Source organism: Callithrix jacchus, chromosome 21 (genome assembly GCF_049354715.1).
Source record: "Callithrix jacchus isolate 240 chromosome 21, calJac240_pri, whole genome shotgun sequence".
In the NCBI taxonomy this organism is placed as follows: domain Eukaryota; kingdom Metazoa; phylum Chordata; class Mammalia; order Primates; family Cebidae; genus Callithrix; species Callithrix jacchus.
This window is the reverse complement of record NC_133522.1, coordinates 51,730,021-51,751,099: the sequence shown is the minus strand read 5'-3', so window position 1 is coordinate 51,751,099 and position 21,079 is coordinate 51,730,021. Positions and strand designations below refer to the sequence as shown.

General features: G+C 61.0%; 1 protein-coding gene across 1 annotated transcript; it reads left to right on the top strand.

The window, feature by feature from the left end:
* Positions 1 to 1,852: 1,852 nt before the first annotated feature.
* On the top strand, positions 1,853 to 19,259 carry FTCD (formimidoyltransferase cyclodeaminase). Its single transcript, XM_035283011.3, has 14 exons — positions 1,853 to 1,959; positions 3,045 to 3,228; positions 4,363 to 4,491; positions 6,403 to 6,491; positions 6,653 to 6,832; positions 7,940 to 8,077; positions 8,310 to 8,441; positions 12,343 to 12,404; positions 12,927 to 13,056; positions 13,306 to 13,467; positions 16,672 to 16,715; positions 17,343 to 17,481; positions 18,737 to 18,832; positions 18,965 to 19,259. Exons 1-14 carry the CDS (start codon positions 1,906 to 1,908, stop codon positions 19,049 to 19,051), a joined length of 1,626 nt encoding a protein of 541 aa, XP_035138902.3. The 5' UTR covers positions 1,853 to 1,905; the 3' UTR covers positions 19,052 to 19,259.
* Positions 19,260 to 21,079: the final 1,820 nt, after the last annotated feature.

The following is a 21,079-nucleotide window of genomic DNA, read 5'->3' as shown; positions in this document are numbered from 1 at the left end:
AATTTAGCCGGCGTGGTGGGGTGTGCCTGTGGTCCCAGCTGCTCAGGAGGCTGAGGTGAAATAATTACATGAGTCCAGGGGCCGAGGCTGCCGTGAGCTGTGATTGTGCCACCGCACTGCAGCCTGAGCGACAGAGTGTGGCTTTGTCTCAACAACAACAAAAAAGAAAATAATAAAAGCCCTGCAAGTGGGCAGCAGCCAAACGTGGAGACACATGAGGTCTCCCCTGGTGCCACTGATTTTGTGGGGAGCCTCCAGCCAGGGGAGCAGCTGCTGGGGAGAGCTGGGGCCTCAGCATCATACATGCCCACGCTCACTCTCACATGTGTGGTCCCCTTCCCCACACTTACACATATCCACACTCACACATGTGCTCCCTGCCCCATGCTTACATGTATCCACCCTCACATGTGTTCCCTGCCCCACGCTCACGTGTATTCATGCTCACTGTCTCACGTGTGCTCCCTGCCCATGCTTACACATATTCACACTCACACACGTGCTCCCTGCCTCATGCTTACATGTATTCACCCTCACATGTGCTCCCTGCCCCATGCTTACATGTATCCACCCTCACATGCGTTCTCCCCGCCCCACACTCATGTGTATCCACGCTCCCTGCCCCACGCTTATATATATCCACTCTCACACATGTGCTCCCTGCCTCATGCTTACATGTATCCACCCTCACATGTGTTCCCTGCCCCATGCTTACATGTATCCACCCTCACACACATGCACCCTGCCCCACACTCATGTGTATCCACACTTTCTCACGCGTGCTCCCTGCATTGTGCTCACGTGTATCCATGCTCACTCACGAGTGCTCCCTGCCCCACGCTCACACGTATCCACACACGTGTGCTCCCTGCCCCACACTCACGTGTATCACACTCTCACGTGTGCTCCTGCCCCACGCTCATGCATATCACGCTCTCACATGCGTGCTCCCTGCGTTGTGCTCACTCATGTGTGCTCCCTGCGTTGTGCTCACGTGTATCTGTGCTCACTCTCACGCGTGCTCCCTGCATTGTGGTCACGTGTATCCGCGCTCACTCTCACGCGTGCTCCCTGCGTTGTGCTCACTCTCTCATGTGTGTTCCCTGCGTTGTGCTCACTCTCCTCATGTGTGTTCCCTGCGTTGTGCTCACTCTCTCATGTGTGTTCCCTGAGTTGTGCTCACTCTCTCATGTGTGTTCCCTGTGTTGTGCTCACGTGTATCCGCGCTCACTCTCACGCGTGCTCCTTGCGTTGTGCTCACGTGTATCTGTGCTCACTTTCACGCGTGCTCCCTGCATTGTGCTCACGTGTATCCGCGCTCACTCTCACTCGTGCTCCCTGCGCCACACTCACTCTCACACGCCTGCTCCCCTGCACACTCCTGTCTGAGCTGAGCTGATCTTGGTTGGGTGTTGCAAGCCAGGGCCTCACACCGGCCTCTCGCCCTCCACACAGCCCTGAGTTCCAGGCTCCTTCAGGAGCAAGCGCAGGCCCCAGGGGTGGCCTGCAAGGTCTCTCAGAAGGCAGCACAGGGCCACAGGGGTCACTGGCAGGGGCACAGGGAGGCCTCGTCACGCCGGGATTTCAGCCAGGCTGGCCTGATGCTCCTGGGGGCCCTCGGCGCCCACCCCTCCACCCCGGCACGCACTGCTTTCCGGGGAACCCACACTCTGGCTGAGTGGAGCTGTCCCCTCTGGGTGGACAGCACCCAGCGTGGCTCTGCAGCGCCCGCTCCGCGCCTGCGCAGGGACCGTGGCCCCACTGCTCCTCATGGTGACTCGCTGGTTAATGAGAAGCTGAGGGACGTGCTGCCGGAGGGTGTATAAAGGTCCTGGCTGTGGCTGGGAGCCCTGGCCCCTGCTTCTGTCTGCCCCAGAGAGGAGCGTCTAGATCGAGGTACCGGCCATGTCCCAGCTGGTGGAGTGCGTTCCCAACTTCTCGGAGGGGAAGAACCAGGAGGTGAGGCCCTGAGGAGCTTCTGGAGCATCCAGGGGCCGGTGGGCAGCTGAGGCCCAGGCCGTGGAGGGGTGGTGGGCTTGGTGTGGCGTGGGCTGGCAGGGGAGGAGCCACTCTCCGTGGGCCTTAAGGACATCGTGTGGTTGGGGGGACGTGGGAATGCCTGACCCAGGGGTAGGTGGAGCACGACGGCGGGTTGTAGGCGCTGAGGCCTTGCTGTGGCTCCAGGAGACTTTGGTGCTTCTGGTGGGGTTCGGGCAGATCTCTGGGCCTCAAAGAGCCTTGCTCCCCTCCTGAAAGTGAAGCTCCTAACACTTATGAAAGGGCTGCATGGGGTCACATGAGGTTGCCCAGCATGGCCCCTGAGGCCACCCTGCCTCCCCTGGAGCTAGCGTAAATGACTGAGCCCTGCCCTGCAGCCTGGTGAGGCAGCTGCTGCCACCATCCCCACTGGACCCGACAGGAGACAGCACAGAGGGGTCAGGCAGGCCCCCTCTCGCACTCCATGGTCCTGAGGTCCAGGCTCCTCTGGGAACAAGTGCAGGCCCTACAGGCTGCCTGGAAGGCCTCCGAGAGGGCAGCACTGGATCACAGGGGTCACTGGCAGGGGTGCAGGGAGGCCTCATCACGCCAGGATCCCAGCCCCCACCAGGGCCCGGGGACGTGGAGATTTGGGGCCAAGCCCCACTCCCAGCTGTCCTGCTGCCCGGAAGCTTCCAGGCCCTTCTGGCCCCTCCTCTGCTTGGGGGTTGGAGGCCTGGCCCTCCGTGCCCTGTGCCTGTGGTCACCTTCTTGGTTCCCAGCCATGCCTCCAGCATCTGCCTGTCGGGGCAGAACCTGGGGCGTTTCTCCTGTAGGCACCGCCTGCAGCGCTGCCTTGTAGGGCCGGGCTTGGGCCTCTGTGAAAGTTTTGGGGCAGCCACTGTGCAGGTGTTTGCGGGGGCAGGGGCTCAGCTTGTCGGGGGGGTCCCCAAACGCTTGGCCCGTCTCCTCAGCCCACGTTTGGGTGTTGGGTGCAGCCACCTCCAAGCTCCTTTTCCTTCTTTCAAACGGGGAGGCTGAGGTGTGGGGGCCGGGCCTGTGTCCAGGTGATTGATGCCATCTCAGGAGCCATCGCGCAGACCCCGGGATGTGTGCTGCTGGACGTGGACGCCGGCCCCTCCACCAACCGCACCGTGTACACCTTTGTGGGGCCGCCGGCGTGCGTGGTGGAGGGGGCCCTCAACGCGGCCCGCACTGCCTCCCGGCTCATCGACATGAGCGGGCACAGAGGTGAGGCTCCGGGCTCTCCCCTGGCCGCCGAGTCGCAGGGTGTTGGGGCTGAGCCCTGTCCTGGTGTCCTGGGAGGGGCAGGAGGCCCAGGGCCCACGTGCAGAATGTGGGGTCCAGCGGGGCTGGCTCTGGCTGTCCTTGGAGGACCCTGAAGTGTGGGGGTCACAGTCCCCCGACTGCAGGGCTGTGCTCTGGGGACCCCAGGTCGCCATGCTCCCGCAGCACAGGGCCACCTCCAAGGCTGGGTGGGGGAGGGGCCGTGCCGGGGAAGGTCTGTGGGCCCCTCCACCTGCCCACACACCAGGGGGGCCGAGAGCCGGTCTTGGAGCAGGCCCTGGATGGGGAAGGGCTGCCCGGAAGCTGACCTGTCAACAGCCCACAAGCCAAACACCTCGGTGGGCGGGCAGGGTCAAAGGTGTGTGGTCACGCGGGTGCTGGCCAGGGGCTGGGCGGTGGGCTGCTCCTGAGAGGCCAGGGACTCACAGTGACCCCTACTGTGGATGGACGAGAAGCTTATCTCAAAGCAACCAGCCCTGGGCAGTGGAGGCAAAGGCGGGGCTGTCGTCCCCAGGGATGGGCTCTGCCCCGCAGCCTCATGTAGCCACAGCAAGGGACTCAGCTAGTGAGAAGAATGCTCGGGAAACAGAGTGGATTCCCTGCTTCAGGGAGCCTCCAAGCCTGGCCAGGGGCTTCCCTGCTTCAGGGAGCCTCCAAGCCTGGCCAGGGGCTTCCCTGCTTCAGGGAGCCTCCAAGCCTGGCCAGGGGCTTCCCTGCAAGAGCTGAGCATTGCAGCCGTTAGAAAATTATTCCTGTGACTCAGGAGAGGGAGAGGTTTCTCCCAAAGGTGCCAGGCCACATGCTCAGGCTGCTACCGCTCCTGCACTGAGCGGCCCCGACACTGGCTGGGAGGACTGTCCAGGAACGTCCGTCGTCCCGGAGGGACTGTTGCTGCCGCTGGGGCAGGGTTGGGAGTGCCCAGGGCCGGCCTCCTCCTTGTGGTCAGTGTGAGCAGCTAGCTGGGTGTGTGGACGGGGGGCTGCCCAGGCCGGAGAGGACAGAGGGTCAGAGAGCCCCGTGGGACTCCCACCCACTGCCACTCCCGGCCTCCTGCCCGGCCTTGCCGTCTCTCTGCAGGGGAGCACCCTCGCATGGGGGCCCTGGATGTCTGCCCCTTCATCCCTGTGAGGGGCGTCAGCATGGACGAGTGTGTGCTCTGCGCCCAGACCTTTGGCCAGCGGCTGGCAGAGGAGCTGGCCGTGCCAGGTGAGAGTGCCCCACCCTCCTTGCTCCCTCCCGTCTCATTGGTGTGGGTTCAGTGCCCGCAGTTCTCTGCCCTTGACTGCTTTCGCCAGGGCAGGTTGTTCCAAAAAGCCAACCTGCAGAGTTCAGCTCTCTCAATACTGAAAGAAATGCAGCCTCACCGTGGCCGTGCAGGCCGGGGGCCCCTCACACTGTACCGCGGCGCAGCTGGGCCGGCGAGCCAAGAGCCTTCTAGAGTACAATCATTTCACCTCGAGAAATCAACCTGAGCAAGAAAATGATACGGAACACACAGAGACAAACCCGGGCAAAGTGCACACCCATCCCTGGGCTGCGCCAACCCAGCGCCCCCCGGAAGGAACCCCGAGGCAGGGGCATATGTCACTGTCACGCAGCCATGCAGGGCCTACGTAACCCACGTCACAGTCACGCAGGCGAGCAGGGCATACGTAACCCATGTCACAGTTATGCAGGTGTGCAGGGCATACGTAACCCACGTCACAGTTATGCAGGTGTGCAGGGCATACGTAACCCACGTCACAGTTATGCAGGTGTGCAGGGCATACGTAACCCACGTCACAGTTATGCAGGTGTGCAGGGCATACGTAACCCACGTCACAGTCACGCAGGCGTGCAGGGCATACGTAACCCATGTCACAGTTATGCAGGTGTGCAGGCCATACGTAACCCACGTCACAGTCACGCAGGCGTGCAGGGCATATGTAACCCACGTCACAGACACGCAGGCGTGCAGGGCATACGTAACCCACGTCACAGTCACGCAGGCGTGCAGGGCATACGTAACCCATGTCACATCACACAGGCGTGCAGGGCATACGCAACCCACGTCACAGTCACGCAGGTGTGCAGGGCATACGTAACCCACGTCACAGTCACACAGGTGTGCAGGGCATACGTAACCCATGTCACAGTTATGCAGGTGTGCAGGGCATACGTAACCCACGTCACAGTTATGCAGGTGTGCAGGGCATACGTAACCCACGTCACAGTTATGCAGGTGTGCAGGGCATACGTAACCCACGTCACAGTCACGCAGGCGTGCAGGGCATATGTAACCCACGTCACAGTCACACAGGCGTGCAGGGCATACGTAACCCATGTCACAGTTATGCAGGTGTGCAGGGCATACGTAACACACGTCATAGTCACGCAGGCGTGCAGGGCATATGTAACCCACGTCACAGTCACACAGGCGTGCAGGGCATACGTAACCCACGTCACAGTCACGCAGGCGTGCAGGGCATATGTAACCCACGTCACAGTCACACAGGCGTGCAGGGCATACGTAACCCACGTCACAGTCACGCAGGCGTGCAGGGCATACGTAACCCATGTCACATCACACAGGCATGCAGGGCATACGTAACCCACGTCACAGTCACGCAGGCGTGCAGGGCATACGTAACCCATGTCACATCACACAGGCGTGCAGGGCATACGTATCCCATGTCACATCACGCAGGCGTGTAGGGCATAAGTAACCCACGTCACAGTCACACAGGCGTGCAGGGCATACGTAACCCACGTCACAGTCACGCAGGCGTGTAGTGAACATGACTTTTTCCTTTTCGCTCTGGTTATATTTATGTGGTTGCTTGTGGTTCTGTTTATTATACAAGGAAAACAGAAGCACGGGTGTCTGGCGTCACCATGTCCACGTGTTCTGCCCTAACCCTGCAACCTGACTTTTCGAGGCCTTGTGAGCCGGGGGTGGCTGGGGTGCTGGCTGAGGGTCCACCGGGACCACCCATATCCATCCGAGGCGGAGAGGGCATGGTGGGGCCCATCCCCAGGTTTAGACTGGAGGGAACCCCTCCGCCTGGGGCCTCCAGGAAATGAGTCCTGGAACCCCTGGACTGCCTGCCACCACCTGATCACTGGGCTCCCCTGCAGTGTACCTGTACGGCGAGGCGGCCAGGATGGACAGTCGCCGGATCCTGTCGGCCATCCGGGCTGGGGAGTATGAGGCCCTCCCCAAGAAGGTGCCCCCATCCCAGTGGTTGGGCCTGGGAGGGAGGGGGACCTGCCCCTTTGTCCTGGCTGGGGTGGCTGGGCTGGGACCCTCCTTCCCAAGACCTGGGACCCTGGTGGGGCTGCTCCCTCCCATGGGGGTCGTTTCACCCCAGGGTGAACTTGCCCACAGCTCAAGCAGGCCGAGTGGGCACCTGACTTTGGCCCCAGCTCCTTCGTCCCCAGCTGGGGGGCCACGGTCACAGGGGCCAGGAAGTTCCTCATCGCTTTCAACATCAACCTACTCAGCACGAAGGAGCAAGCCCACCGCATCGCCCTCAACCTTCGGGAGCAGGGCCGAGGGAAGGACCAGGTGACCCCTCACAGCCCCCACCCAGACCCTCCACCTGCGGGAGCAGGGCCGAGGGAAGGACCAGGTGACCCTGTTCACTGACCCCCACCTGGCCCCTCGGGAAAGGGTCAGAGGCTGAGAGCCTGAGGCAGGGCAGTCCGGGTGTGGACGGGGCACTGGCCAGACGGGGCTTGGCCTCCCGGCTGCAGACTGGCCCAGCCTCAGCGTCCGCACCCTGCACCCTGCGGGGGCAGCACAGGTCGGCAGGTCAGCAGGGGCAGGTCGGGGTGGAGTGAAGCTGGGGACTCCGGCTCCAAGGGGATTTTCCATGGAAGGAGGCGGGGCTTCCTTTTGTTAAAACGCGGCAGCATTTCCATCTTCCTGGGAAACAGCTGCTTCCAGAGTCCCAGGTGCCCTCAGGGGCCCCCCACATCCCTGCAGATGCCTTGGGGGCCCCAACACCCTGCAGACCTTCAGGTGCCCCCAGGCCTTTCTCCTCCGTCTGCACAGCAGAGGTCACCCAGTCTGAGCATCACCCTGGCACACATGGTGTAGACACCTGGAGACAGAGGTGGAGGGACTCCCTGCCCACCTGTTCCGCACTCAGAGACCCGGGTCCCATAGGCAGCTGAGGTCCTGGGGCCTGGCTTCCCGACCTGTAGACTCAGCACAAAAGCACAGTGACCTCCAAGTCCCCCTTCATGCCCCAGCCGAAGGCGGAGGTCAGAGTCCCCCCATGTGGACTCAGTCACCCTGAGGAGTTCAAGACTGAGGGGACGTGTCAGGGAGCAGGTGGGATGGGAGAGCGGCTTGGGGGTCCATGGGGCCCCACCCTGCAGCATTCCCCCACATCTAGGGCAGAGTGTGGCTGGGAGGCGGGGCCTGGGCCGAGTGGGGCCCACAGGGGTGGGTGCCCGGCATCTGACCCTTGTGGTCAGTTTCCCTGTGGCAAGCGAAGTCTCTCTGCCCCTCCTTGGCCAACTCGGGGAGGGAGGGAGGAGAACCACAGCACCCACCCGGGCACAGGCTCTGCCCCATCCAGTTGGGGGATGCAAGTACCAGGAGAAGCTGGCAGGGCCAGACAGGATGAGCTTCTAGCCCAGGCTGGGGAATGCTCTTCCTTTGCAGCCGGGACTTCTGAAAAAGGTTCAGGGCATCGGCTGGTACCTGGCTGAGAAGAACCTGGCTCAGGTGTCCACCAACCTCGTGGACTTTGAGGTCACGGCGCTGCACACGGTCTATGAGGAGACTTGCCGAGAGGCGCGGGTGAGCCCGCGGTGGGGGGCGGCAACCACTGCTGCTGTGAGGGGCGTGCAGATCCCTCCTGTGGGCAGGGCGGGGGCCCCACATCCCGTTCTCCAGCCAGGGCGGTTCTCAGCCTGCCCCACGTGCCGGTTCCCCGGCCAGGGTGGTTCTCCGCCTACCCCACATCCCTGTTCCCCAGCCAGGGCAGTTCTCCTCCTGCCCCCACGGGCTGACACTGCCTGTGCTTTGGCAGGAGCTGAGCCTCCCGGTGGTGGGCTCACAGCTGGTCGGCCTGGTGCCCCTGAAGGCTCTGCTAGATGCAGCCGCGTTCTACTGCAAGAAGGAGAACCTCTTCATCCTGGAGGAGGCGCACCGGATCAGGCTGGTGGGCCGGGCTGCCAAGGATGGATGGGGCCTGTGGGGAGGGTGGGGAGGCTGCGGCCAGGGCTCACACGGGATCAGGCTGAGGGGCCGGGCTGCCAAGGATGGATGGGGCCTGCGGGGAGGCTGGGGAGGCTGCGGCCAGGGCTCACACGGGATCAGGCTAAGGGGCCGGGCTGCCAAGGATGGATGGGGCCTGCGGGGAGGGTGGGGAGGCTGCGGCCAGGGCTCACACGGGATCAGGCTGAGGGGCCGGGCTGCCAAGGATGGATGGGGCCTGCGGGGAGGCTGGGGAGGCTGCGGCCAGGGCTCACACGGGATCAGGCTGAGGGGCTGGGCTGCCAAGGATGGATGGGGCCTGCGGGGAGGCTGGGGAGGCTGCGGCCAGGGCTCACACGGGATCAGGCTGAGGGGCCGGGCTGCCAAGGATGGATGGGGCCTGCGGGGAGGCTGGGGAGGCTGCGGCCAGGGCTCACACGGGATCAGGCTAAGGGGCCGGGCTGCCGCCCGACTGGTCAGACAGGGGCATGTGGGAAGGTGGGGAGGCTGCAGTGGAGCTCACACCCCTGGGGCCCAGCTTTCCTTCCCCTCCCCGCCTTCGTTTTATTGACTTTTGTTCAGAAGATGAGATTTCACTTTTCATTTTCATTTTGGGAACTTTATTGAGGTTTTTTTTTTTGTAACCTATAATATGTTCACTTGGGCAACTTCCACAGAGAGGACAGCACCCCTCTCTGCCGGGCCTCGCCTCCTGGGTTGGCTGTGCTCCCGTGGAGGGACCTGGGCCTCCTCCCACCACCTCCACAGGGGCTCCCTGCACCCCCAGAACGGGCGGCTTATGGATGTGTATGGCTCCAGCTATGGGGTGCAGATCTCCATCCACGGAGCGGCTCCTTCAGAAAGTGATTCCCATTGTCTTGTGGACACCTAGGCCCCAAGGCTCCTGGAGTCTGGGTTCCGGGGGACCCAGGTCCTGCTGGAGTGTGGCACTGTCTGCAGAGACGCTTTCCACCCTTATCTGTCCTTTCACTCGAGGCCACTTTGCGTCAGATGTGTCTTTCACAATAAGCATAAGCCACTTGATGGGATGTTTTGGAGATGTTTTGTTTTCTGGTGGTTGGTTTTGATCCTGCTTGTGATTTACTGATGTGGCTCTCGTGGCTGGTGGACTGGTCCTTGTGTCGGCTCAGGCACATTTTCTCCTGTGAGATCAATCGCTGAGCCAATTACTTAATACTGTAACTTAGGGACACTGTGAGGCCACGCAGCTTTGACGTGTCTCTGCCTCCGCCTCCACTCTTCTGCCACCTCTTTCTCCTGCATTCACGGCGCTTTTCTGAAACCTAGCCAGCCTCTCCATCACTGCACGTTTGTGGCCTACTCTGTTGTATTCCTGGCTGTTATAATTCGTTTTTTTTTTTTTTGAGACGGAGTTTTGCTCTTGTTACCCAGGCTGGAGTGCAATGGTGTGATCTCAGCTCACTGCAACCTCCACCTCCCACGTTCAAGCAATTCTCCTGCCTCAGCCTCCTGAGTAGCTGGGATTACAGGGCGTGTGCCACCTCGACCAGCTAATTTTTTATATTTTTACTAGGGACAGGGTTTCACTGTGTTAGCCAGGACAGTCTCAATCTCCTGACCTCATGATCTACCTACCTTGGCCTTCCAAAGTGCTGGGATTACAGGTGTGACCCACTGTGCCCGGCCACAACATTTTTTGTGACTTTAAATTTTGTATAATTTCTTACAGAGAAGATATGGGTGGCTCTCTCTCCACTCCTGCCTTCCACCCATGTTTTCCAAGTGCTTGCATTTTGCCCCATGTATTTGTGTATAATCATATTATACTTTTTTCTGGACTATTTAAAAGTTGGGTTGAAGACACTGTGCTCTTTTACCCCTAATTTATTAAGGCTGTGTTTCTTAAGAACAAAGGCATTCTCTTACATAACCCCACGGTAATGATCAAAATCAGGAAATCCAACACTGACACAACCCTACTGCTTAGTAACGGTCAGGCCGTAACCAAACCGCGCCAGCGTCCGAGTTATTTGCATCGTAGCGGTTTCTCCTCCAGCCCCTGTCCAGCTCCCAGGACACAGAGCGCTGAGCCGGCCTTGCCTCCTGTGCTCCAGAGCTATTCCCCGTCTTCCTTGACCCTCACTGGCCTTGACATAGTTTAAAAGGACGGGCTTTTCAAAGCACCTCAGTGAGGACTGGTCTGACGAAGCTTGTGACCAGATGTAGTTGTGCATTTTAGATTTTAATTAAATTAAATTAATTAATTCTTTTTTTTTTTTTTTGAGATGGAGTTTCGCTCTTGTCACCCAGGCTGGAGTGCAGTGGCGCGATCTCGGCTCACGGCAACCTCCGCCTCCTGGGTTCAGGCAATTCTCCTGCCTCAGCCTCCTGAGTAGCTGGGATTACAGGCACGCGCCACCATGCCCAGCTAACTTTTTGTATTTTTAGTAGAGGCGGGGTTTCACCATGTTGACCAGGATGGTCTCGATATCTTGACCTCGTGATCCACCCACCTTGGCCTCCCAAAGTGCTGGGATTATAGGCGTGAGCCACCGCGCCCAGGCAGAGTTTTGTCTTCTTTACCTGAAGGGTCCCGAGCCTGCGGCCTGCACGGGTCTTGCTGCGCCCGTGGCTCCATGCTGCCTCCTGGTGGTGAGGCTGCTTTGCTTTCTGTCCTGTGATTTTTGGTTGTGAATTCAGGTTCTTTGGAATTTTATCTATGGTAATTCTTGGACTCCTGGGTTCAGAGTTTTCTCCTCCAAGGAGGGTTTGTGCTATCACTCTTGGATACTGCGCCGCAGGACCCTGAAGCTGAGCTTTTGGCTTGGAGCCTTGGAACCACACAGGAGTGAATTCTGTGTCGTCTGAGGTCCTAGCCCTGTCAGAGATTTTTTTCCCTGCTTCACCCAAAGGGAAGGCAGGGACTGGGAAGTACCTCACTGTTTCCTCTGGTGGGTGCTGTTTCTAATTCATCCTTGGGGATGTCACTTTCCAGGGGTCTTCAGTGGTACCCCAGTCTGAAGGCCAAGACCTCCCCCACTCATGAGGGGCTGCCAGTGGGGGACAGTTGCCCCAGAGTGGACCCAGCTCCCCCAGAGTGGACCCAGCTCCAGGCTAGCAGGCCGTTCGGACTTTCTGGTCACGTCTGGTCCTGGATGACTTCCTGTCTGTTAGCTTGGCCAAGCCTTTAAAAGGCCAGACGTCTTCCTGGGGTTTCCTGCTGAAGGAGGCTTTGCTTTGGGGTTTGCTGGTCTGTGGCCACCAGGGAGGTGGGGGAGGTGCCCTCCACCCACCCGGCCACTGCAGCAGCCCTGGCCGCTGTTCTCCTCTGTGGGGTGGGGGTCGCATAGCCAACGTGTTCTGAATGGGTTTCGCAGAATGAATTCTAATCTTAAATGGCACTGTTGCAACTTTATCTTGAATGTGGGTATAATTCCCTTTTCTGGGTAAGGGTTTCTGTGTGGGTGACGCGGGGCTTTTCCGGGCTTTCAGGACCTGTCAGATATGAGGACGTGGAGAATTAAATGTTTGCCCGGGGCTGACAGTGATGGGCTGAGCTGCGTGGGGGGGCTGTGAGGGATGAGGGGCAGTTAGCTTAGGGGTCATCGGGGTCATCAGGGGACAACTTTCTCTGGGCCTCAGTTTCCCCAAGGGCAACCCAGGGTGAGTGGCTGTATGGGGTGCCTGCTGGGGGGGGGCACAGAGCTCCTGGTGGGGCGGGGGTGAGGGTGGGGGGTGCCAGCCACGCTTCTGCCCTGCTCCCTGCAAAGCGCCCGTGTGCTCAGGAAGGTGGGGGCTGCAGGAAGGGTGGGACCCGCACGTTGGAGGCTGTCCTGGGGGTGGAGACGCGCCGGGGCCGTTTCTACTCTAAGCCGCTTTTCCAGGTGGTGAACCGGCTCGGCCTGGACTCCCTGTCCCCCTTCAACCCCAAAGAGCGGATCATCGAGTGAGCCTCTGCCCTCCCCGCTCTTACCCCTCCCTGCTCAGCGCCCCCTCCCCCCAGGCCCCAGGTTTCCGCGTGGAGACGGCTCAGTCCTCCCAGAGCCTCCCCGCGGGCGCCGACTCCGCAGCCGGTGCCAAGCCCGGGTCTGGGGGTGAGGGGGGCGCAGAAACCCCGCGGGTCCCGCTGCTTCTCCCCTGAGGGGCGCCTCCCCGCACGGGGCAGCCCCGGGGCACGGGCGGGGGCGGGGGCAGCCCTGGGAGGACGCGCTCCCCCCCACACCCTGGAGGACCCGCTCCCCCCACTCCCCGGAGGACCCGCTCCCCCCACTCCCCGGAGGACGCGCTCCCCCCACTCCCCCGAGGACGCGCTCCCCCCACACCCTGGAGGACCCGCTCCCCCCACTCCCCGGAGGACGCGCTCCCCCCACTCCCCGGAGGACACGCTCCCCCCACTCTCCCGAGGACGCGCTCCCCCCACTCCCCTCTCCGGGATCCCGCCCATAGCTGAGCCGCGCCCACCCCGCAGGTACCTGGTCCCTGACTCCGGGCCTGAGCGCGGCCTGGGCGACAAGTCCCTGCGCGCCTTCGTGGACGAGGTGGGCGCCCGCTCGGCGGCTCCCGGGGGCGGCTCAGTGGCGGCGGCTGCTGCGGCCATGGTGAGCCCAGGGGTGGGTGGGGGGCAAAACGGGGTGGCAGGGAGGGGGCGGGCGGGAGGGGGCGGTTGTGGGGAGGCGGTGGGGGAGGGTTGGGGCCGCCCCGGGGAGACGCGGGGCCACACGGGCGAGATCCCCTCGGCCGGACGCACGCAGGGAGCACGCGGCCCCTCTCTGTTCCTGGGGCGTCCCGGCCGTCTGGGGTCCCCGCGCCTCCAGCAGCCGCGCCCCCCACAGTCTCCCCTCCCGCAGGGCGCGGCGCTGGGCTCCATGGTGGGGCTCATGACCTACGGGCGGCGCCAGTTCCAGCCCCTGGATGCCACGATGCGGCGCCTGATCCCGCCCTTCCGCGAGGCCTCGGCCAAGCTGACCGCGCTGGTGGACGCGGACGCCGAGGCCTTCGCCGCCTGCCTGGTGAGTGGCGCCCACAGCAGGGCTCCGGGGCTCCCAACGACAGCAAACCCACAGCCGGGCCCAGTGAGAAGCGGGTCAGCCTCCGGCCGGGGAGGGGGTCACAACTGGCCGCCGTCCGGGCCTTGACAACCAGCTTCGCCCTCACCCCTGCGGGTGCGGGGCCCAGCGGCGTTTGCGGGTTTGGCCAGGGTGACCCCACACTCACAGACCATGGCCGAGGTACAAGGAACTGGAACCTCCCAGCAGGGGAGCCCAGGTTTGAGGGGGGCAGCTCTCTGATGTGGAGACCTGAGGGCACCGACCTGGAGCAAGGCGAAGCCCCTAAAACCCTGCACTTCCTGGAAAGGGAGGCCATCGAGAATCTCAGGAAAGTGGTGATCCGTGTTCTCAGGGGGGCCAGAGCGCCCCGAGTCAGGCTCAGCACAAAACGAAACACCATCTTCAGATAACACCCAGTCAGGCAGTGACCGCACCTCCCTGCAAACGGACAGGAACCTGAGCATCAGCTGGGAGGAGGTGCCCACTGACAAGTGCCGGCGCTCAGAGCCCAGGGCAAGGGCCAGAGGGCCCGGGAAACGGCAGAGAAAGGTCAGGAAGCCCCTGAGCAGTTCCAGCTCAGGAGAGGGCAGGAGAGGACAGAAGGAAAGGGCAGAAACAAAGAGGGAGGGAGGGAGAGGGAGAAGTGGGGAGAGAGGGGAAAGGGAAGAGAGGGAGGGAGAGTCACAGAGATGGGAAGAGTGACAGGGAGGGACAGAGAGGGAGGGGGGAGAAACCCGTGCCCCAGCCTCCGGAGCAGGGCAGTGAGGAGGCCTGGCCTCTGTTTCTGGGAGCTCCACAGACCTGCAGGCAAGGCTGGGTGAGGAAGGCAGGCCCCAGACTCGGGTGGAATCCACAGCAGGCAGAGGGAGCCAGGATGAGGGTCTCGGCTGACCAGTCTGGATCTGCAGAGGGAGTGGCCTAGCTCCGTTCTGGACCTGTGTGAAGGGAGGTGTAGACACGGAACACCTTTTCCCGTCATTTTTAAAGCTCAGGTTTCATTTATTTCCTTTTACAATGGATGGCCTTCAGGGGGGGTCACCCTCTGTCTCCACAGCCCCTCGGCACTGCCTCTCGCTCCCCTTACACACAGCCCTGCAGGCTCCCAGCTCTGTCCCTCGAGTTCTCTGAAGCCCCCAGGACGCTGCTCACGGAGCCTGCTGTTCTGGGAGGTGCTTCCCTTTACCAGGGAGGGTGAGCATTTTCCATACCTCAGAACACGTTTCAACCCCTTTTCTCTTAGGTTTCTCCTGGGGTGTTCCCTGCGTCGTAGGACTCCTTTATTTACTAGGGGATTCAGGCCTCGTTCTGGGTTCAGCTGCCTCCCCACCCCGGACTTAGCTTGTGGGGGCTTCTTAATCTTTAGACTGTCAAACGTGCCAATCCTAACTCTCTCTTTTCTGGGTCTTGTATCACAGTTTAAACAGCCTCCCCAGGACAGGATGATCTTTTCTGGGAGGCCAAGGTGGGAGAAGACCTTGAGCTCAGGAGTTTGAAACCAGCCTAGGCAACCCTGTGTCTATTAAAAGAAAAAAAGAAAAAAAAGAAACAGCCAGGCGTGGTAGCAGTTGCCTGTGGCCCCAGCTACTCAGGAGGCTTAGGTTAGGGCGGGGGTAGCGTGAGGGCAGGAGTCTGAGGCTGCGGTGAGCTGTGATCGCACCTCTGCGTTCCAGCCCGGGCGGCAGAACGGGACCATCTCTGCAGTAAATATATATGTTTATATATATATATGAATGTAGGGACAATTTTAAACTTAGAAGTAAAATAAGAAATAAGATGAATAATTGGATAATTAAAAACAAATAGAAAAAGTATGTAAATCAAAATGTAACCAAGAGGCAGACAGAAATATAAGGCGTATAGTTTAGAAAACACGGGTGGGGACGGGGAGACTGCGCCAGGCATCAGCGGTCACTCCAGCGGGTGAGCGGCTGAATTGATTACACTCTCTGCGAACAACACGAAGCTGGACTTTTGAAAACAGTGAGGAGACATCCTTACCTTGCACCAAATACATAAGTGATTTCCAGATGGAATAGAAAGCTGTGTTTCCCCATCACCAACAAAAGCTAGCCTCACGATGAATCAGAGGAAACGCTGCCGCCTTGGCGGGCGGCCTCGGTGGGACACAGACGTGGCCACGTGAAGCACATGCTCAGCCAAGCTCTGCGCGGGGAGGCTGTGGACACCGCAGGGCCTGGCCGAGGGGGTGTTCATAGCGCTAATCACGGCGTGGGGATGGCGTCCTGCCTCTGTGTGAAACTCCGCAGACCCTGGCTTGGGAGAGGGACTTCAGCCAGGAGGCGTGGTCCCGACAACGCCCAACCGGCCAGGGAGACACCAGGCATTTCTGCTTCTCGATCACCGCTGCTGGGACGGTCACAGAATCCAGTTCTGGCCGGGGCCCAGGGAGCATTTGCTCCCATCCATGGCAGGGGGAAGGGGCTGTTGATGCTGACTTTCTGGCGGAGATTTGGCTGAATCTTCCAAGATGAAGTGAGCACATTTCCCACCAACCGCCCCTGAGGCTGGGGCTCTGGCCACAGCGGGGTGTTAGCAGGGCTCCCAGTGGGTCCTTGTGCTCGGTTTTGTCCTAGGAAGTCGGCCTGTGGCCCCAGCCAAGCTTGCCCACATGGGGTGGGTCTGGAGAGCCAAGTGCCTTGAGGTGATGCCGTGAGCCATACCTGTGAGCCCTCAGAAAGGCCAGTGCCTGTGGTTCGGGAGGGGTGCGCGGGGCTTTGGAGTTTGCCTAGTCCGTCTGCACAGTCTGAGCCTCTTAGACCCCGGCTTGGGGCGCTGCAGCTGCTTGTGTTGGAGACCCCAGCCCAGAGCCGCTCCTGCCCCACAGGTTCCAGGGCTCAGGGAACCTCCTGGGCCCTCAGGCTCCTTATCTGAGAATAAGGGCCCTGAGGGAACTGCCTGCCCCTCCTCATATCCCCGGTCTCTGACCACCTGCTGTGCCCCTGACCCCACCCCACCCCAACCATCCACCAGGCCTGACGCCAAGGACTGTAAACCACAGGCCCAGCAGATGTAGAAGCTCCGTTTGCTGAGAACTTGCCCCTGCCTGGGACACAGTCCTCGCCCACAGCCCCTTGTGGGAGCTCAGAGGGCGTGGCTGCTCCCCCCCGAGGTCACTCGCCCGGTGGTTCTGTCTGTTTCTGGCAGGAAGCAATGAGGCTGCCCAAGAATACACCTGAGGAAAAGGACAGGTGAGCCCGGCCGCCACCCTGGGGTCTCTGTGTCTAGGGAGTAGGCAGCCAGGATCCCGGGTGTCTGGGCCTCTGCGTCGGGGGAGTGAGTGGCCAGGACCCCGGGTGTCTGGGCCTCTGCGTCGGGGGAGTGAGTGGCCAGGACCCCGGGTGTCTGGGCCTCTGTGTCGGGGGAGTGAGTAGCCAGGACTCTGGGTGTCTGGGCCTCTGTGTCGGGGGAGTAGGCAGCCAGGATCCCGGGTGTCTGGGCCTCTGCGTCGGGGGAGTGAGTGGCCAGGACCCCGGGTGTCTGGGCCTCTGCGTCGGGGGAGTGAGTGGCCAGGACCCCGGGTGTCTGGGCCTCTGCGTCGGGGGAGTGAGTGGCCAGGACCCCGGGTGTCTGGGCCTCTGTGTCGGGGGAGTGAGTGGCCAGGACCCCGGGTGTCTGGGCCTCTGTGTCGGGGGAGTGAGTGGCCAGGACCCCGGGTGTCTGGGCGCTGTGACGGCTGTGGTTGCCCTGGGCATGCTGGGTGTTTGGATGACTTTCAGTCGCCCACGTCTGCTGCCTGCTTAGCCTATTGGGGTGCAGTGTGGCCACTGCCTGCCCATGTGGCCCCTGTGCCCAGGCTCTCCTCTTTCCCCTTCCAGGCACACGGCAGCCCTGCAGGAGGGACTGAGGCGGGCAGTCTCTGTGCCCCTGACGCTGGCGGAGACGGTGACCTCACTCTGGCCGGCACTACAGGAACTGGCCCAGTGTGGGAACCTGGCCTGTCGGTCAGACCTCCAGGTAGGGGGACCCTGGGAACCCCAGGTCTCCTGCTGTAGAGCAGGAAGCAAGTGTTGGGGCTCAGTCGCTGGAGAGCAGGGTGGTTTGCTGGGCTGAGCCGGGCTGGAGACCTCAGTTCACAGACTCAGTCACTACAGAGCAGGGTGATTTGCTGGGCTGAGCCGGGCTGGAGACCTCAGTTCACAGACTCAGTCACTACAGAGCAGGGTGATTTGCTGGGCTGAGCCGGGCTGGGAGACCTCAGTTTGCAGGCACTTCCCGGGACTTGGGCCTCCTTCATCAGTGCTCACGTGTCTGCTGAGTTCTAAGATCTCATTCATGGTCGCACCACAGATAGGCAGAAACCCAAATGTGTCTGCTGAGCCCACCCTGACCACTGTATACGCTGCTTCACCTCCCCCAAGACCCCCGTATCACCCCAACCTCTGTTCTAGAAGCCACTGGGGACGGTGGCTCAAGCCTGTGGTCCCAGCACTTTGGGAGGCTGAGGCAGGAGGATCACTTGAGTACAGGAGGTGGAGAACAGCCTGGGCAACATAGCGTCCCCTGCCTGTACAACAGATATGTGCGCCAGGCATGGAGGTGCCTGTGGTCCCCGCTACTTGGGAGGCTGAGGCAGGAGAATTGCTTAGCACAGGAGGTCGAGGCTGCAGTGAGCTGTGATCATGCCACTGCATTCCAGCCTTGGTGACAGAGCAAGACCCTGTCTCAAAAACAACAAAACACTAAAAACACACAAGACAACTCCTGGCAGTGGACACATCACACTGACAGGCGCCAGGGCCGGGCAGTGGCTCCGGGAAGAGGAGCGTCCATCTCACGGGCTCTGCACTTCCTACAGCCGCCCTGAGACCTCGTGATCTTCAGGTTCTTTACAGGAAAGACTGTTTTCTGCGTCTGGTCCCAGAGAACTGTCCCGCTCAGTCCCCGGGAAGTGGCCCTGGGCAGTGGACGGGCCTTTAGCCTGAGGCTGCCTCCAGGAGATGGCTTTGCCTCTAGAACCGTGGTCCTGGCTCCTAGAGTGGCAGAGCCACCATGAGGCCTGCTTGGGTAAGAGGTGTCTGAGCTCAGTGACGGAGGAAGCCAGGAGCCCTGCTGAGCTTGGTCTCCCCTCTGTGGGGTGAGCCTGGGGACTGTGCCGGGCGCCTTGTCTCCAGGGCACTGAGGCAGAGACCCTCCTCCTGGCAGTTTTTGCAGTCTTATCTGTGTAGGCCAGCTCTGCCCTTGGCGAGCACGATCCCTGGGGTGCTTGCAGGTGGCGGCCAAAGCCCTGGAGATGGGTGTGTTTGGTGCCTATTTCAACATGCTCATCAACCTGAGGGACATGACAGATGAGGCATTTAAGGACCAGGTGAGCAGGAGGCAGGTGTGGTGCCTGGGACTCGAGTGGGCTGGATTCACAGCCTCAGGGTGGATGTTGACTGTTGCTGCCGGCAAGCCGGGCTAAGACTGGACCCACCCCTTCTTTCCGTGTGTCTGTCAGATCCGCCATCGAGCCTCCAGCCTCCTGCAGGAAGCCAAGACCCAGGCTGCGCTGGTGCTGGACCGCCTGGAGGCCCGGCAGGAGTGACCTCGAGGGAGGCCTCTTGGGGTCTATGGCCCCTCCCTTACCCGTCCCCAGAAGGCACAGCTGTGACTTTGGTCGGGGCACAGCTTGTCTGTGTGGGCCCTGGAGGATAGGAGGGTGGGCAGCAGGCCGTCTCCTGGGAATGGAGGTGCTGGCAGGGACAGGTGACCCCTTAGTCTCATGTGACCTCCAGTAAAGTCTTGGCACCAAACTTGCGTTGTGTGTTTGCAGTTTTGGGGGCAGGGCTGAGAGCTGAGCTTCGGGTCTTGGGGCAGGGGCAAGACACATGGTCAGGGGGCCGTGGGAGATGGGGTTGGAGGGAGTGGGGTCGCAGCGTGAGGAGACAGACCCCAGCGCCAGGGTCCCCAGACACCCGGTGCAGCCGCAGGTCCCTGGGCCACGAGGCCCCTCATCTGTGGGAAGGGGCCTGGTTGTGCATGGGACAGAGGCCCTGGGGACAGCAGGACTTTCGGTGCTGGAAGGAGAGCCCTGAGTCACAGGTGCAGCTCCTGGCAGGTCCGGACAGCCCCATGGAGCAGCACTGGCCCGGTCCTCCATTTGAGTCCACCCTTCAGCCAGCAGCTTCCTGGGGACATTTCCTACCCACTGGGCAGCCTCCTGCTTCCGGAGAAATTCTCCATTAAAAAATAACTTGAAAAATCACTGTACCCTCAAATGACTTCCAGATGGACAATGACACGTGATAGACGAATGTACTTGTTAGCCAGCACTGCAGGATATTAAAAAGATTATTGGGGAGTCTGTCCTTGAGTGAGGCAGAAAACTCAAATGCCTTATTGCAGAGATTTCCCATGCTGAAAACAGAACACACTCGCTCCTGGAAAAAGATGCTGTCACTAAGACAAATGGCAGGAATCCTACCGGGAGAAAAAACACCCAAGGTGTGTGTGGGCACCGGGCCACCGTCACTCGGCATCTAGTTTCCACACGTCCAGCTGGGAGGGAGTGCCGGGAGGGGAAACGGGTGAGGGGACGTTGGTGTTGGGACGGTGAGGGGACATGTGTGAGGGGCACTGGTGAGGGGACATTGGCGGGCTGGCCAGGGGACATGTGTGAGGGACGCTGGTGAGGGGACATTGGTGTGGTATAATTATTGGTGAAGGGCCAGTGGTGAGGGGCAGTTGCTGGGTGGAATTGTGGGGTGGAGCCTGCGGGTATCCGAAGTCCCTTCCAGTGGGACTGACATTCCTGCCCTGTGGGATCTGAGGCTACACACACAGGAGCTGGTACTACGGAGGGGAGTGCCCTCTCCCTGCAGAGGCCCTGGGCGCCCTCCTGTGGGCGGAGCTTGTGCACCTGCAGGGGCCTCTGCCTCCTCCACCTGCAGGAACTGGGTGTTCACCTGGAGCACGGGGATCTGAGGGCTGGCGCTCAGGGTGCAGGGTTTAGCGACACAGGCGGGCTCTCTCTTCCTGGTACTTGCATAGCTTTTTTGTGGGCTGGGAAAGAAGGAGAGAAAGAAAATAACTGAAGTCCTTCCCTGGAGCTGCAGGATGTGTGGTCAGATGAGGAAGAGGTGGAGTATGAAGAAAAGAGTGAGTCTTCCCAGAGGACAACAGAGTATCGGGGTGTATTGGGGTGAACTGCATCCCCCAGGTTTCACATGTTAACCCCTAACCTTAACCCTACCTCCAGACCTCTGGCTGTGACCTTGTTTGGAAACGGGGTCTTGTAGAGGCAGTGAGCTAAGGGGAGCTCATCTTAGAGCAGGCTGAGCCCTGGTCCAGTGTTATGACTTGTGTCCTTATCCAAAGGGGACTTGGACACAGAGACACACACAGGAGTGGGCCATGGTAGGCTGGAGCGAGGGTGCCAGGAGCTCAAGAACCCTGGGACGTCAGGGAGAGACCGGGGTAGGCCTTTCTCTAGGCCTCCAGAGGGAGCCCAGCCTGGCTGAGGCCTCCAGAGCTGTGGCCAATGCCAGGAGTTGTCCAAGCTGTGGTCTGTGGTGCCCCGTAATGGCCGCCAAGACCACTCCTGCCAGGCTAGCCCCTGCCCATGGAGCCTGTG